This window comes from Budorcas taxicolor, chromosome 24 (genome assembly GCF_023091745.1).
Source record: "Budorcas taxicolor isolate Tak-1 chromosome 24, Takin1.1, whole genome shotgun sequence".
Lineage (NCBI taxonomy): Eukaryota > Metazoa > Chordata > Mammalia > Artiodactyla > Bovidae > Budorcas > Budorcas taxicolor.
This window is the reverse complement of record NC_068933.1, coordinates 34,063,519-34,077,193: the sequence shown is the minus strand read 5'-3', so window position 1 is coordinate 34,077,193 and position 13,675 is coordinate 34,063,519. Positions and strand designations below refer to the sequence as shown.

General features: G+C 38.1%; 1 protein-coding gene across 1 annotated transcript in view; it reads left to right on the top strand.

Moving 5' to 3' along the window:
• Positions 1-13,675, top strand: part of LOC128068391 (A disintegrin and metallopeptidase domain 3-like) — a 117,188-nt gene that overhangs the window by 95,594 nt on the left and 7,919 nt on the right. Inside the window, exons 17-18 of the mRNA XM_052661540.1 lie at positions 6,699-6,785; positions 12,307-12,436. Coding sequence (XP_052517500.1) covers positions 6,699-6,785; positions 12,307-12,436 — 217 coding nt within the window. The remainder of the gene's footprint in view (positions 1-6,698; positions 6,786-12,306; positions 12,437-13,675) is intronic.

Genomic DNA, 13,675 nt, shown 5'->3' with positions numbered 1-13,675 from the left:
AGATTTTTCTCTGGTTATATACCCAGGAGTGGGACTGCTAGATCATACAGTATTTCCATTTTTAAGGAATTGTTCTCCGTAGTGGCTGCACCAATTTACATCCCCACAAACCTCATAGGAGAGTTCTCTTCTCTGCACACCCTCTCTAGCATTTACTGTCTGTAGATATTTTGATGATGGCCATCCTGACCATATGAGATGATACCACATTGCAGTTTTGGTTCACATTTCTCTGATAATTTGATGGGCTTCCCTGGTGTCTCAGATGGTTAAAAATCTGCCGGCAATGCAGGAGACCTGGGTTTGATCTCTGGATTGGGAAGATCTCCTGAAGAAGGGAATGGCTGCCCACTCTAGGATTCTTTGCCTGGAGAAATTCCATGGACAGAGGAGCCTTGTTGTTGTTCAGTCAGTAAGTCCTGTTCAACTCTTTGTGACCCCATGGACTACAGCATGCCAGGCTTCCCTATCCTTCACCATCTCCCGGAGTCTGCTCAGACTCATGTCCTTTGAGTCAGTGATGCCATCCAACCATCTCATCCTGTTATCCCTTTCTCCTCCTGCCTTCAATCCTTCCCACCATCTGGGTCTTTTCCAGTGAGTTGACTCTTTCCATCAGGTGGCCAAAGTATTAGAGATTCAGCTTTAGCATCAGTCCTTCCAATGAATGTTCAGGGTTGATTTCACTTAGGATTGACTGGTTTGATCTCCTTGCAGTCCAAGGGACTCTCAGGAGTCTTCTCCAGAGCCACGGTTTGAAAGCATCAGTTCTTCAGTGCTCAGTCTTCCTTATGGTCCAACTCCCATCCATACATGACTACTGGAAAAACCATAGCTTTGACTATACAGACCTTTGTCAGCAAAGTGATGTCTCTGTTTCTTAATACGCTGTCCATGTTTTTCATAGCCTTTCTTTCAAGAAGCAAGTGTCTTTTAATTTCATGGCCTCAGTCTCCACAGTGATTTTGAAGCCCAAGAAGATAAAATCTGTCCCGTTTCCATTGTTTCCCATCTATTTGCCATAAAGTGATGAGATTGGATGCCATGATTTTAGTTCTCTGACTGTCCACGGGGTTGCAAAGAGTCAGACACAGCTAATTGCCTAACACTTTCATTTTCAATAATTAACTATGTTGAACATCTTCTCATAGGTCACTTACCCATCTGTATGTCTTCTCTAGAGCATTGTCTCTCTTTAGGTCTTTTGCCCATGTTTTGACTGGGTTGTGTGTTTTTATGATGTTGAGCTGGATGAGATGTTTGAAAATTTTTAAGGCTAATTCTTTGTCAGTTGCATCATTTGCAAAGATCTTCTCCCATCCTGTGAATTGTCTTTCTGTTTTTGTATATAATTCCCTTTGCTGTGCAACAGCTTTTGAATTTAATTAGGTACCATTTATTTTTGTTTTTATTTCCATTACTCTGGGAGATGGGTCAAAAAAGATATTGCTGGAATTTATGTTAGGGAATGTTTGGTCTTTTTTTCCTCCAGTATTACATTTAAGTCTTTAATTCATTTTGAGCTTATTTTTGTGTATGGTGTTAGAGTTTTCTAATTTCTTTTCTTTTTTTTTTTAACATGTAGCTGTCCAGTTTCCCAGCACTGCTTATTGAAGAGGCTGTCTTTCCTCCATTGTATAGTCTTGCCTGCTTTGTCATAGATTAGGTGACCATAGGTGTATGGGTTTATCATGATCTTTGTGTCCTAGTCCACTGATCTATATGTGTTTTTGTGCCAGTACCTTCCTGTTTTGATGACTGTAGCTTTGTAGTGTAGTCTTAAGTCTGGGAGCCTGATTCTTCAGCTTCATTTTGCTTTAGATTCCTTTGGTTACTCAGGGTCTTTTGGGTCTCTTTACAAATTTTATGATTTTTGTTCTAGCTCTGTGAAAACTTCCATTGGTAATTTGATATGAATTTCATTAAATCTGGAAATTTCCTTGGACAATGTAGTCCTTTGGACAGTACTGATTCTGCCTGTTCAAGAATGTGGTGTGTCTTTCTGTCTGTGTTGTCTTCCAAATAAGCTACAAGAATATATTACACAGCTCAGAGAATATAGCCAATATTTTATATTAATTTTAAATGGAGTATAATATATAAAAATATTGAATCAATATGTAGTATATCCGAAACTAATATAATATTGTAAACCAGCTATACTTCAAGTAAAAAGAAAATTTGATGGTGAGAGCATAACTTATAACCTTCCTAAAAATAAATATAAATCAACAGATACTTTATGGAAAGTGATTTTTAAATGTTTAGGAGTCAAATTTATCATCACACTTTTTATCTATTTCTGATGTAATTAAGGTTAATTTTCAAATATTATGAAATAGACATTGATATAGAGCAATTATGATGTGAGTTATAATAGATCAAATAAATAAGACAAACTAAATGCCAATTATAGGTTGATCAGATAAGTTAAGCACAGTGAAGTGAAAGTGAATGTCACTCAGTCATGTCCAACTCTACAACCCCATGGACTCTAGCCTATCATTTTTCTCTGTCCATGGGGGTTCTCCAGGCCAGAATACTGGAGTGGGCAGCCATTACCTCCTCCAGGGGATCTTTCCAACCCAGGAATTGAACATAGGTCTCCCACATTGCAAGTGGATTCTTTACTGTCTGAGCCACCAGGAAAGCCCATACCCAATACAAATAATTTTTAATGACATAGAGATATGTAATATTATGGTGATAGAGAAATCAGGGTTAAACCTGCAAGACAGTATTTCTACCTTTTAATATTTTTTTAACTGAATATAGTTGAGTTACGGGGCTGTGTTATTGTCTTGTGTACAACAAAGTGATTCAGTTATATATATTCTTTTCCATTGTGGTGTATTACAAGATATTGAATATAGTTTCATGTGCTATACTGTAGGACCTTCTTGTTTATTTATTTTGTATATAGTGTTTTTTATCTGCTAATCCTAACTCCTAATTTATCCATCTCCCATCCCCTTCAGCTCTACTTTTTTGACTACACATGAAAATTATGTGGGTTGTGATCACTATTTAAGCATAGATTGTGTCTTTGACTTGGAAGGCAATATTGTTAAATTGTTACTGTTCTCAAAATCAATTAATGAATATGATCCAGAAGAATCCAGGAGAATCATGATTCCACCAGGTTTCTTTTCTGAGGTGGGGGGCAGGGAATGTGTTGCTGGTGGAAATTGAAAAACTTATTTAAAGGTTATATTAAAATGCAAAGAGCTAAATGTACAAAATAGCCAATGCAATTTGAAATAAAATGGAAATTGGGAATTCATCTTACTAAATAAAAAGACTTAAGATATTAAGTTGAAATAATTAAAATAAAAGCCAATAGGTACAAGGATAAATTAGCCTATAGTCTAAGGTATAAAATATTATTTCAAAAGAATTATAGATCAAAATGCTTTAATAAAAACTCAAAGAAAACTTAGGGATAGTATCTGTGAGTATCTAAGTATCTCAGAGTTATCTTAAATGGTACAGTCAGTTACAGATAAGGGGAAATATTGATAAATATATTATATCATGGTTAAAACTCCTGGATAGATTTGAAGTTCCAGGACAGACTAGACATAATTTCTTCTATTCTTATGATTAATTGTAGCTAAGAGTCCTGGATATTAAATGTAAAATAAACATAAGAAGATTCCAAAACCTGAAAGATTCTTTCAGCAGATCAGCTAGGCACCTCAGTACCTGTGGAAAAACATCACAATATGATCTCTTTGCTTTTAGCCTTATATCTCCCAAACTGAGTGCCAGAGAAGCCAGAAACTCAGAAATCTCAAATGAAACAGACAGAAACAAGTCATAAAGGAAAGCCTGACTTTAGCCAAGTGAACAGCTTAGCAAGATGGTACACTTTTAAACAATGGATTCTCTTCTGCAGCCAAAGGATATAGATAAAATGGTAGCTACACTTCTACTCTCACCAGAGTGGTAGAACAGAGGATTTGTGGAGAGCCTGTTCTCCCCAGCCACTTGCAGTAATAAGGAGCCCTTCTCCTTCCAGATATTAGTGGATTCTGTACTTCCAATGCTGAGTGAATGATAGTTGCTCAGTCTTGCACAACTCTTTGTGACTCCTTGTACTGTAGCCCACCAGACTCCTTTGTCCATGGCATTGTCCAGGCAAGAACACTGGAGTGTGTTGCCATTCCCTTCTCCAACTTTCAGCATTACCTGGCAAAAATGAGGCAGTGTTCCTTTCCCCTACTTCAAAGTTGTGATAGAGAAGAACTGCTGAACCAGAAAGTTTAACCAGGTTTAACCACAAGTTTTAACCAGAATCTCATAGCACAGTAATCAGAATCGAGGTTTCAATCAAAAATCACACACTTCATACCATGAACCAGGAAAATCTCAATTCCACAGAAAAGAAAAGAAAATCAATAAGCATTAACAACAAAATTATATTGCTGTTAGAAATAGCCAGGGATCCCCAACCCTTAATAGGAACCAGGCCACACAGCAGTAAGTAAGTGCCAAGAAAGCAAGCAAAGCTTTTCCTGCCACTCCCTATCACTCCCCATTGCTCACGTTACCTGTCCCTGGTGCCAAAAATATTGGGGACCACTGCTTTAAGCAATATGAAGCAGCCATCAGAATAGTTTATCTAACTGATTCTAGTCCCCATAGGAATATGAGGGATGGTAAACACATCTCAGCACATTCGTTTCAAACTTGAAAAGAAATGTGTTTGGGGCATGTGCCTGTCCAAAAGTAGATAAGCTAATCAATGAAAAAGTAAATGAAATTTCTCCCTTTTTCTCACCCATTCTTACCTCAGTTCAGTTCAGTCTCTCTGTCATGTCCATTACCAACTACCGAAGTTCACCCAAACTCATGTGCATCGAGTCGGTGATGCCATCCAGCCATCTCATTGTCTGTTGTCCACTTCTCCTGCCCACAATCCCTCCCAGTCCTGGATATTCATTGGAAGGACTGATGTTGAAGCTGAAACTCAAATACTTTGGCCACCGGAGCGAAGAGCTGACCCATTTGAAAAGACCCTGATGCTGGGAAAGATTGAAGGCAGGAGGAGAAGGGGACGACAGAGGATGAGATGGTTGGATGGCATCACCGACTCAATGGACATGGGTTTGGGTGGACTCCGGGAGTTGGTGATGGACAAGGAGGCCTGGCGTGCTGCGGTTCATGTGGTCGCAAAGAGTCGCACATGACTGAGTGACTGAACTGAACACATCCTACATGACTGCAGGAAAAACCATAACTTTGACTAGATGGACCTTTGTCCATATATTTACTTACCAATAGTGATAGAAAATAACGAATGTTTTAGACTTCATCATCTGTTGGATATTCTATCAGATAACTTGAGAAAAGTGGGCAGATAATCTTAGAACATGTCCCCCAGAGTGTTCAAATTAAATTAATATTTTGATAGAGGAATATTAACATGCAGTCTACATCAAAATCAGGTTAAATAAATAAAACACAAATTTGTATTTAGTGAGCATTTACTATGTCCCAAACTATTTTTATTCCTTTTTGTGTAATAAATTATTTCATCCTTATGACCTATGACTTGGGTATAATTTCTCTTTCAAACTCAAAGATAGATAAAGCTAGGTATGAAGGAGAACATTGCTTTTGTAAAAGACAAGGGATACTGTTATAAAGTTAGGAGAATGTAAAAATGACTGGTTGAAGCACTGGTATTGAGCATTGATCACTGGGCTCTATGATTAAAGTAGTTCTTGCACTGAATATTGGCTCTGTCAGTCAGTGGTGACATGACCTAAAAAGTGTACATTTAATTCTCATCAAATGTAAAATGTGGATAAAAATATCTCCCTCTCAAGGTCAATGTGAGCATATACATAGAAATGCATAAAAAGTTCAAAGGCCCATTTCAAATGCTCGTTAAAATTTGGCTTGCTTTGTTCTTATACCAGTTATAATTTTTAGCTTCATAATTTCTATGCCTTGTAGAAAAGACATAGAAAAGTTTGATGTTTTCTGGTATATCAAGAATGTTGTCTACTTTTATTGAGGAGACAAATTAGAGAAAATCTCTATGGCAATTGAAAAGCACTGAATGGACTTTTCTCGTATTTTATTTTTAAAATCCTTTTCCACATTAAAATAAAACCCTCCTGTAACATACCAAATTACAATACTTTAATAGTTTTCATTGGCTATTAGTAAACTCACAAGCCTCCTCCTTCAATGGAAGCAATGCTGCTGCTACTGCTGCTAAGTCACTTCAGTTGTGTTCGATACTATGCGACCCCATAGACAGCAGCCCACCAGGCTTCCCTGTCCCTGGGATTCTCAAGGCAAGAACACTGGAGTGGGTTGCCATTTCCTTCTCCAATGCATGAAAGTGAAGAGTGAAAGTGAAGCCGCTCAGTCGTGTCTGACTCATAGCGACCCCATGGACTGCAGCCTACCAGGCTCCTCGGTCCATGGGATTTTCCAGGCAAGAGTACTGGAGTGGGGTGCCATTGCCTTCTCCGAATGGAAGCAATATCTTATTGTAAAAACTTGATGTTTGATAAAGTAATAATGTACCATTTTGACTTCAAGTTTTTTATTAGAATAAGTAGATGTTACAAAATTGAAGTTCATCCTAATTATATATCATATTGTGTATCTAATTTCTTATACTAAGTACAGTTAATGAATTCCTGACTCTAAAGTTGATGGTTGTTTCATCATTTTAGTTTTGTCAGCATGGAACTTGCAAGTTACTTCATGAATACGATCAGTATCAAGATTGTGACCCACTTGTCAAATGTAAAGGACATGGGGTATGTAATTGTTACTCTATTTTATGTAAAGTTTTAAAATACATATCATAACATTTTACAAGATAATAATAAGCTTCAGATTTATGGATGTGGAAATTTCTTTGGAGAATTTCAGTTAAATGTAGAAACCAAATTTCATTATTTATACATGTGTACATGTTCTATGTATTCTATCAGATCATTGCACACTTCATGAGCTAAAAACTTTTAAACTTTGTACAAAAATGCAACATGAAACATAAGCTATTATAATGTTGGATAGAGACTGCATACTTTTGGAAATAGGTATATTTAGTGTTACATCTATATCAGTTCAGTTCAGATCAGTCACTCAGTCATGTCCAACTCTTTGTGACCCCAAGGATTGCAGCATGCCAGGCCTCCCTATCCATCACCAACTCCCAGAGTTTACTCAAACTCATATCCATTGAGTCAGTGATGCCATGCAACCATCTCACCCTCTGTCATCCCCTTCACCTCCCACATTCAATCCTTGTTAGCATCTGGGTCTTCTCCAGTGAATCAGTTCTTCGCATTAGGTGGCCAAAGTATTGGAGTTTCAGCTTCAACATCAGTTCTTCCAATGAACATTCAGTACTGATTTCCTTTAGGATGAACTGGATCCCCTTGCAGTCCAAAGGACTCTCAAGAGTCTTCTCCAACACCACAGTTCAAAAGCATCAATTCTTCTGCCCTCAGCTTTCTTTATAGTCCAACTCTCATATCCATACATGACTACTACTAAAATCATAGCTTTGACTAGATGCTCCTTTGTTGGCAAAGTAATGTCTCTGCTCTTTAATATGCTGTTTAAGATGGTCATAACTTTTCTTCCAAGGAGCGAGCGTCTTTTAATTTCATGGCTGCAATTACCATCTGCAGTGATTTTGGAGCCCCAAAAAATAAAGTCTGACACTATTTCCACTGTTTCCCCATCTACTTACCATGAAGTGATGGGACCAGATGCCATGATCTTCGTTTTCTGAATGTTAAGCTTTAAGCCAACTTTTTCACTCTCCTCTTTCACTTTCATCAAGAGACTTTTTAGTTCCTCTTCATTTTCTGCCATAAGGGTGGTGTCATCTGCATATGTGAGGTTACTGATATTTCTCCTGGCGATATTGACTCCAGCTTGTGCTTCATCCAGTCCAACATTTCTCATGAGGTACTCTGCATATAAGTTTAATAAGCACGGTGACAATATACAGTGTTGACATACTCCTTTCCCAACTTGGAACCTGTGTGTTGCTCCATGTCCATTTCTAACTGTTGCTGTCTTGACCTGCATACAGATTTCTCGGGAGGCAGGTCAGCTGTTCTGGTTTCCCCATCTCTTGAAGAATTTTCCACAATTTATTGTGATTCACATAGCAAAGGCTTTGGCATAGTCAATAAAGCAGAAATAGATGTTTTTCTGGAACACTCTTGCTTTCTCAGTGATCCAACGAATGTTGGTAATTTGATCTCTGGTTCCTCTGCCTTTCTAAATTGAGGTTGAACTTTGGAAGTTCACAGTTCATGTACTGTTGAAGCCTGGCTTAGAGAATTTTGAGCATTACTTTACCAGGGAGTGCTGCTACTGCTAAGTCGCTTCAGTCATGTCTGACTCTGTGCGACCCCATAGATGGCAGCCCACCAGGCTCCCAGTCCTTGGAATTCTCCAGGCAAGAACACGGGAGTGGGTTCCCATTTCCTTCTCCAATGTATGAAAGTGAAAAGTGAAAGTGAAGTCATTCATTCGTGTCTGACTCTTAGAGACCTCATGGACTGTAGCGCACCAGGTTCCTCCATCCATGGGATTTTCCAGGCAAGAGTACTGGAGTGGGGTGCCATTGCTCTTGCTAAGGTGTGAGATGAGTTCAATTTTGTGGTAGTTTGAGCATTCTTTGGCATTGCCTTTCTTTGGAACTGGAGTGAAAACTCACCTTTTCCATTCTTGTGGCCACTGCTGAGTTTTCCAAATTTGCTGGCATATTGAGTGCAGCACTTTCACAGCATCGTCTTTTAGGATTTGAAATAGCTCAACTGGAATTCCATCTCCTCCACTAGCTTTGTTCATAGTGATGCTTCCTAAGGCCCACTTGACTTCACATTCCAGGATGTCTGGCTCTAGGTGAGTGATCACACCATCGTGATTATCTCAGTTGTGAAGATCTTTTTTGTATAGTTCTGTGTATTCTTGCCACTTTTCTTAATATCTTCTGCTTCTGTCAGGTCCATACCATTTCTGTCCTTTATGGAGCCCATCTTTACATGAAATGTTCTCTTAGCATCTCTAATTTTCTTGAAAAGATCTCTAGTCTTTCACATTCCATTGTTTTCCTCTATTTCTTTGCACTGATCACTGAGGAAGGCTCTCTTACTTCTCCTTGTTGTTCTTTGGAACTCTACATTCAAATGAGTATATCTTTCCCTTTCTCCTTTACCTTTAGCTTCTCTTCTTTTCTCAGATACTTGTAAGGCCTCCTCAGACAATCATTTTGCATTTTTGCACTTCTTTTTCTTCGGGATTGTCTTGATCACTGCCTCCTGTACAATGTAAGGAGCCTTCATCCATAGTTCTTCGGGCACTCTTGTCTCTCAGTCTAATCCCCTGAATCTATTTGTCTCTTCCCTTGTATAATCATAAGGGATTTGATTTAGGTCATACCTGAATGGTCTAGTGGTTTTCTCCACTTTCTTCAATTTCAGTCTGAATTTGGCAATAAGGAGCTCATGATCTCAGCCACAGTCAGCTCCCCGTCTTGTTTTTGCTGGCTGTATAGAGCTTCTCCATCTTTGTATGCAAAGAATATAATCAATCTGGTTTTGGTATTGACCATCTGGTGATGTCCATGTGTAGAGTCTTCTCTTGTGTTGTTGGAAGAGGGTGTTTGCTATGACCTGTGCAATCTCTCGGCAAAACTCTCTTAGCCTTTGTCCTGCTTCATTCTGCTTCATTCCAAGGCCAAATTTTCCCATTACTCCAGGTATTTCTTGACTTCTTTCTTTTGCATTCCAGTCCCCTATAATGAAAAGGACATCTTTTTTCAGTGTTAGTTCCAGAAGGTCTTGTAGGTCTTCATAGAACTGTTCAACTTAAGCTTCTTCAGCATTACTCGTTGGGGCATAGACTTGGATTACTGTGGTACTGAACGGTTCACCTTGGAAACAAACAGAGATCATCCTGTCATTCTTGAGACAGCATCCAAGTACTGCATTTCAGACTCTTTGTTGACTATGATGGCTACTCCATTTCTTCTAAGTGATTCTTGCCCACGGTAGTAGGTATAATGGTCATCTGGGTTAAATTCACCCATTCCAGTCTATTTTAGTTCACTGATTCTTAAAATGTCAACGTTCTCTCTTGCCGTCTCCTATTTGACTTCTTCCAAGTTGCCTTGATTCATGGACCTAATATTCCAAGTTCTTATGCAATATTACTCTTTATAGCATCGGACTTTACTTCCATCACCAATCACATCCACAACTGGGTGTTGTTTTTGCTTTGGCTCCATCTTTTCATTCTTTTTGGAGTTAGTATATACATATATTTATATATGTATACAGAAATATAAATACTGCATATAATTGAGTGCATGACTCTGATGCTGGGAAAGATTGAAGGCAGAAGAAGGGGATGACAGAGGATGAGAGGGTTGGAAGGCATCACCAACTCAATGGACATGAGTTTGAGCAAGCTTCAGGTATTGGTGAAGGACAGAGAAGCCTGGTGTGTTGCAGTCCATGGGGTTGAACATGGCTGAGTGATTGAACTGAACTGAATTGAACTGATAACTGATATATACAAAACACTCACAAACTTTATTTCTATTACACATTACTCATAATCTAATATATTTTTAACAGCAGAGATCTTTGTCCATTGAAATCTGTCTCAGATCAGTGACTTCAGTTTATTTTTCTCTATGGTTCTTTCTGTATTTGAAGTCATTCACTGATGGACTTTTGTATAATACTGAATTTTTATTTAGCTGTTGTAAATAGTGGTACAGTGGACGCTGCTGTACATTCACTTTGCAGAGTTATTTGATTTCATAAACTGATTGCATTGATATCTGATGGACCAAATATATGCATAATTTGAATTTTAATAAATATTGCCTGTCTTCAGGAAATATTATATCAGTTTTTCTGCACCTATCAGGAGTGAAAACATTTCTTCAAATTCAGGCCAGATGGGCTTCTTAGTTTACTAATATCTTCTAACATGCTGAATTTATTGCTAATTTTCATTTTTTAAATTAATAATAGCATTTCAGTGTGTCTGGTCACATTTTCCATTTGCACTTTTATTTGTCTAGCCATTGTGAAATCATCACCTGAATTATAGAAATTCTGTGCCCTATTTAGGATTTTCTAAATATGTATTTAGCTTTAAAAGGGTAGTTAGTATCTCCCATTATCTTGATGCTTCATATTTTCTATAGTAATCCTGGAAAAATTGATCTGTGTGTCTTGTATCAAAATTTACTTCCTATTTACACATCCTGTTATTTACAGTTTCTTTTATGTTCCAGTCCTTTATTATTTAATTTCAGTTTAATTTTTTCTGAACTTATCCCTAGATTCCCTATTCTGCTTCTGACCCATCTTTTGATCCATCCATAAGGTCATATTTATAAATATGTTCCAGCCTTCCTGTGCTGTGCTGTGCTTAGTCGCTCAGTCGTGTCCAACTCTTTGCGACCCCTTGGACCATAGCCTGCCAGGCTCCTCTGTCCTTGGGGCTTATCCAGGCAAGAATCCTGGAGTGAGTTGCCATGACCTCCTCCAGAGGATCTTCCCAACCCAGGGATTGAACCCAGGTCTGCTGCATTGCAGGCCAAATTCTTTACCATCTGAGCTACCAGGGAAGCCCAAGAATGCTAGAGTGGATAGCCTATCCCTTCTCCAGGGGATCCCCCCAACCTAAAAAATTGAACCAGGATCTCCTGCATTGCAGGTGGATTCTTTATCAGCTGAGCTACCAGGGAAGCCACCTAGCCTTCCTATTTTCTAGCAAAATCAATTTTTCCAACTGTACCTGAATAAGTAAGCTTCACCCTTTAGATTTCTCCCCATGTTTTTTAAAAGTTGACTCTTACAGCATTTTTATAAAATATCTGGCACAGTTCATAATAAATTTCAACTTCTGCTATAATTTTTAGCTTCATAATTTCTATGCTTTTTTAGAAGACACAGTTATATATTTTCAGGTGTATCAAGAATATTGTCTACTTTTATTGAAGAGATAAATTAGAGAAACCCTCTAGGCAAAACTAATACAATATTGTAAAGTAATTAACCTCCAATTAAAATAAATAAATTTATATTTTAAAAAATAAAATAAAAAGCATTGAATTGACATTTCTTGCATTGCATTTTATCTTTATAATTATTTTCCACATTAAAGTAAAAACACCCTGTAACATAACAAATTGCATTAATTAATCATTTGCTTTGGCTCACAGTCAATACTAATCCATTTAATTTTTATATGACGTATAAAATGGTCTTCTTTATTTTTGTTTCATTCAAGATTTGCAATTCTCGCCTACATTGTCAGTGTGATGCTGGATATGTACCCCCAAATTGTACGGAATTCAGCTCATCACCAGGAGGAAGTATCGATGATGGATTTTGGAATATAGAGGAGGAGCGGGAGGAATGTTAGTAACTAAATCACTGCTCCAACAGAGCCTTCTGTATCCTTACAGCCCCACTGTCTATGTGGCTATTAAGCACTGGACATGTGGAGAATGCAATTAAGGAACTAACATTTTCATTTTATTTTACCTAATTAAATGTAAACGGTCACTTTGTAGTGCTTTATAAATAGCACAGCTATAGATTATGTTATCAATCAAAACGTCGTATGTGCTTTTAACTCAAATCTAGCCATGAACATTTAATGTGTCATCTTAATTTTAACCCTGGTTTCCCAAATTTTTCGATTTATACAGCGGTTTTCTAGCTTTGTTGCAGTTCAGTCACTAAATTACATTTAACTCACATGATCCCATGAACTGCATCACTGCCAGGCTTCCCTGTCCTTCACTATCTCCTAGCGTTTGCTCACATTCATGTCCACTGAGTCAGTAATGGCATCCAACCATGTCATCTTGTGTCGCCCCCTTCTCCTTTTGCCTTCAATCTTCCCCAGCATCAGAGTCTTTTCCAATGAGTAGGCTCTTCACATCAGGTGGCCAAAGTATTGGAACTTCAGCATCAGTCCTTCCAGTGAATATTCAGGGTTGATTTCCTTTAGGATTGACTGGTTTGATCTCCTTGCTGTCCAAGGGACTCTCAAGAGTCTCCTCCAGCACCACAACTTGAAAGCATCAATTCTTCAGCACTCAGCCATCTTTATGGTCCAACTCTCATATCCGTACATGACAACTGGAAAAATAATTGTCTTGACTAGATGTAGCTTTGTCAGCAAATCGATGTCTCTGCTTTTTGATACCCTGTCTAGGTGTGTCATAACTTTCCTTCCAAGGATCAAGTATCTTTCAATTTCATGGCTGCTGTCACCATCCCCAGTGATTTTGGAGCCAAAGAAAGAAAATCTGTCACTGTTATCACTTTTTCCCCTTCTGTTTGGCATGAAGTGGTAGGACCAGATGCCATGATCTTTGTTTTCTGAATGTTGAGCTTTAAGCCAACTTTTTTACTCTCTCCTTTCACTCTCATCTAGAGGCTCTTTAGCTCCTCTTCACTTTCTGCTGTTGGAGTGGTATCATCTGCATAGGTGAGCTTGTTGATATTTCTCCCAGTTAGAGAGATTCTTGATTCCAACTTGTGATTCATCCAGCCCAGCATTTTGCATGATGTACTCTGCATATACATTAAAAGGTTTTTTTGGGTTTTTTTGTTGTTGTTTTTTGTTTTGTTTTGTTTTTTGCTTG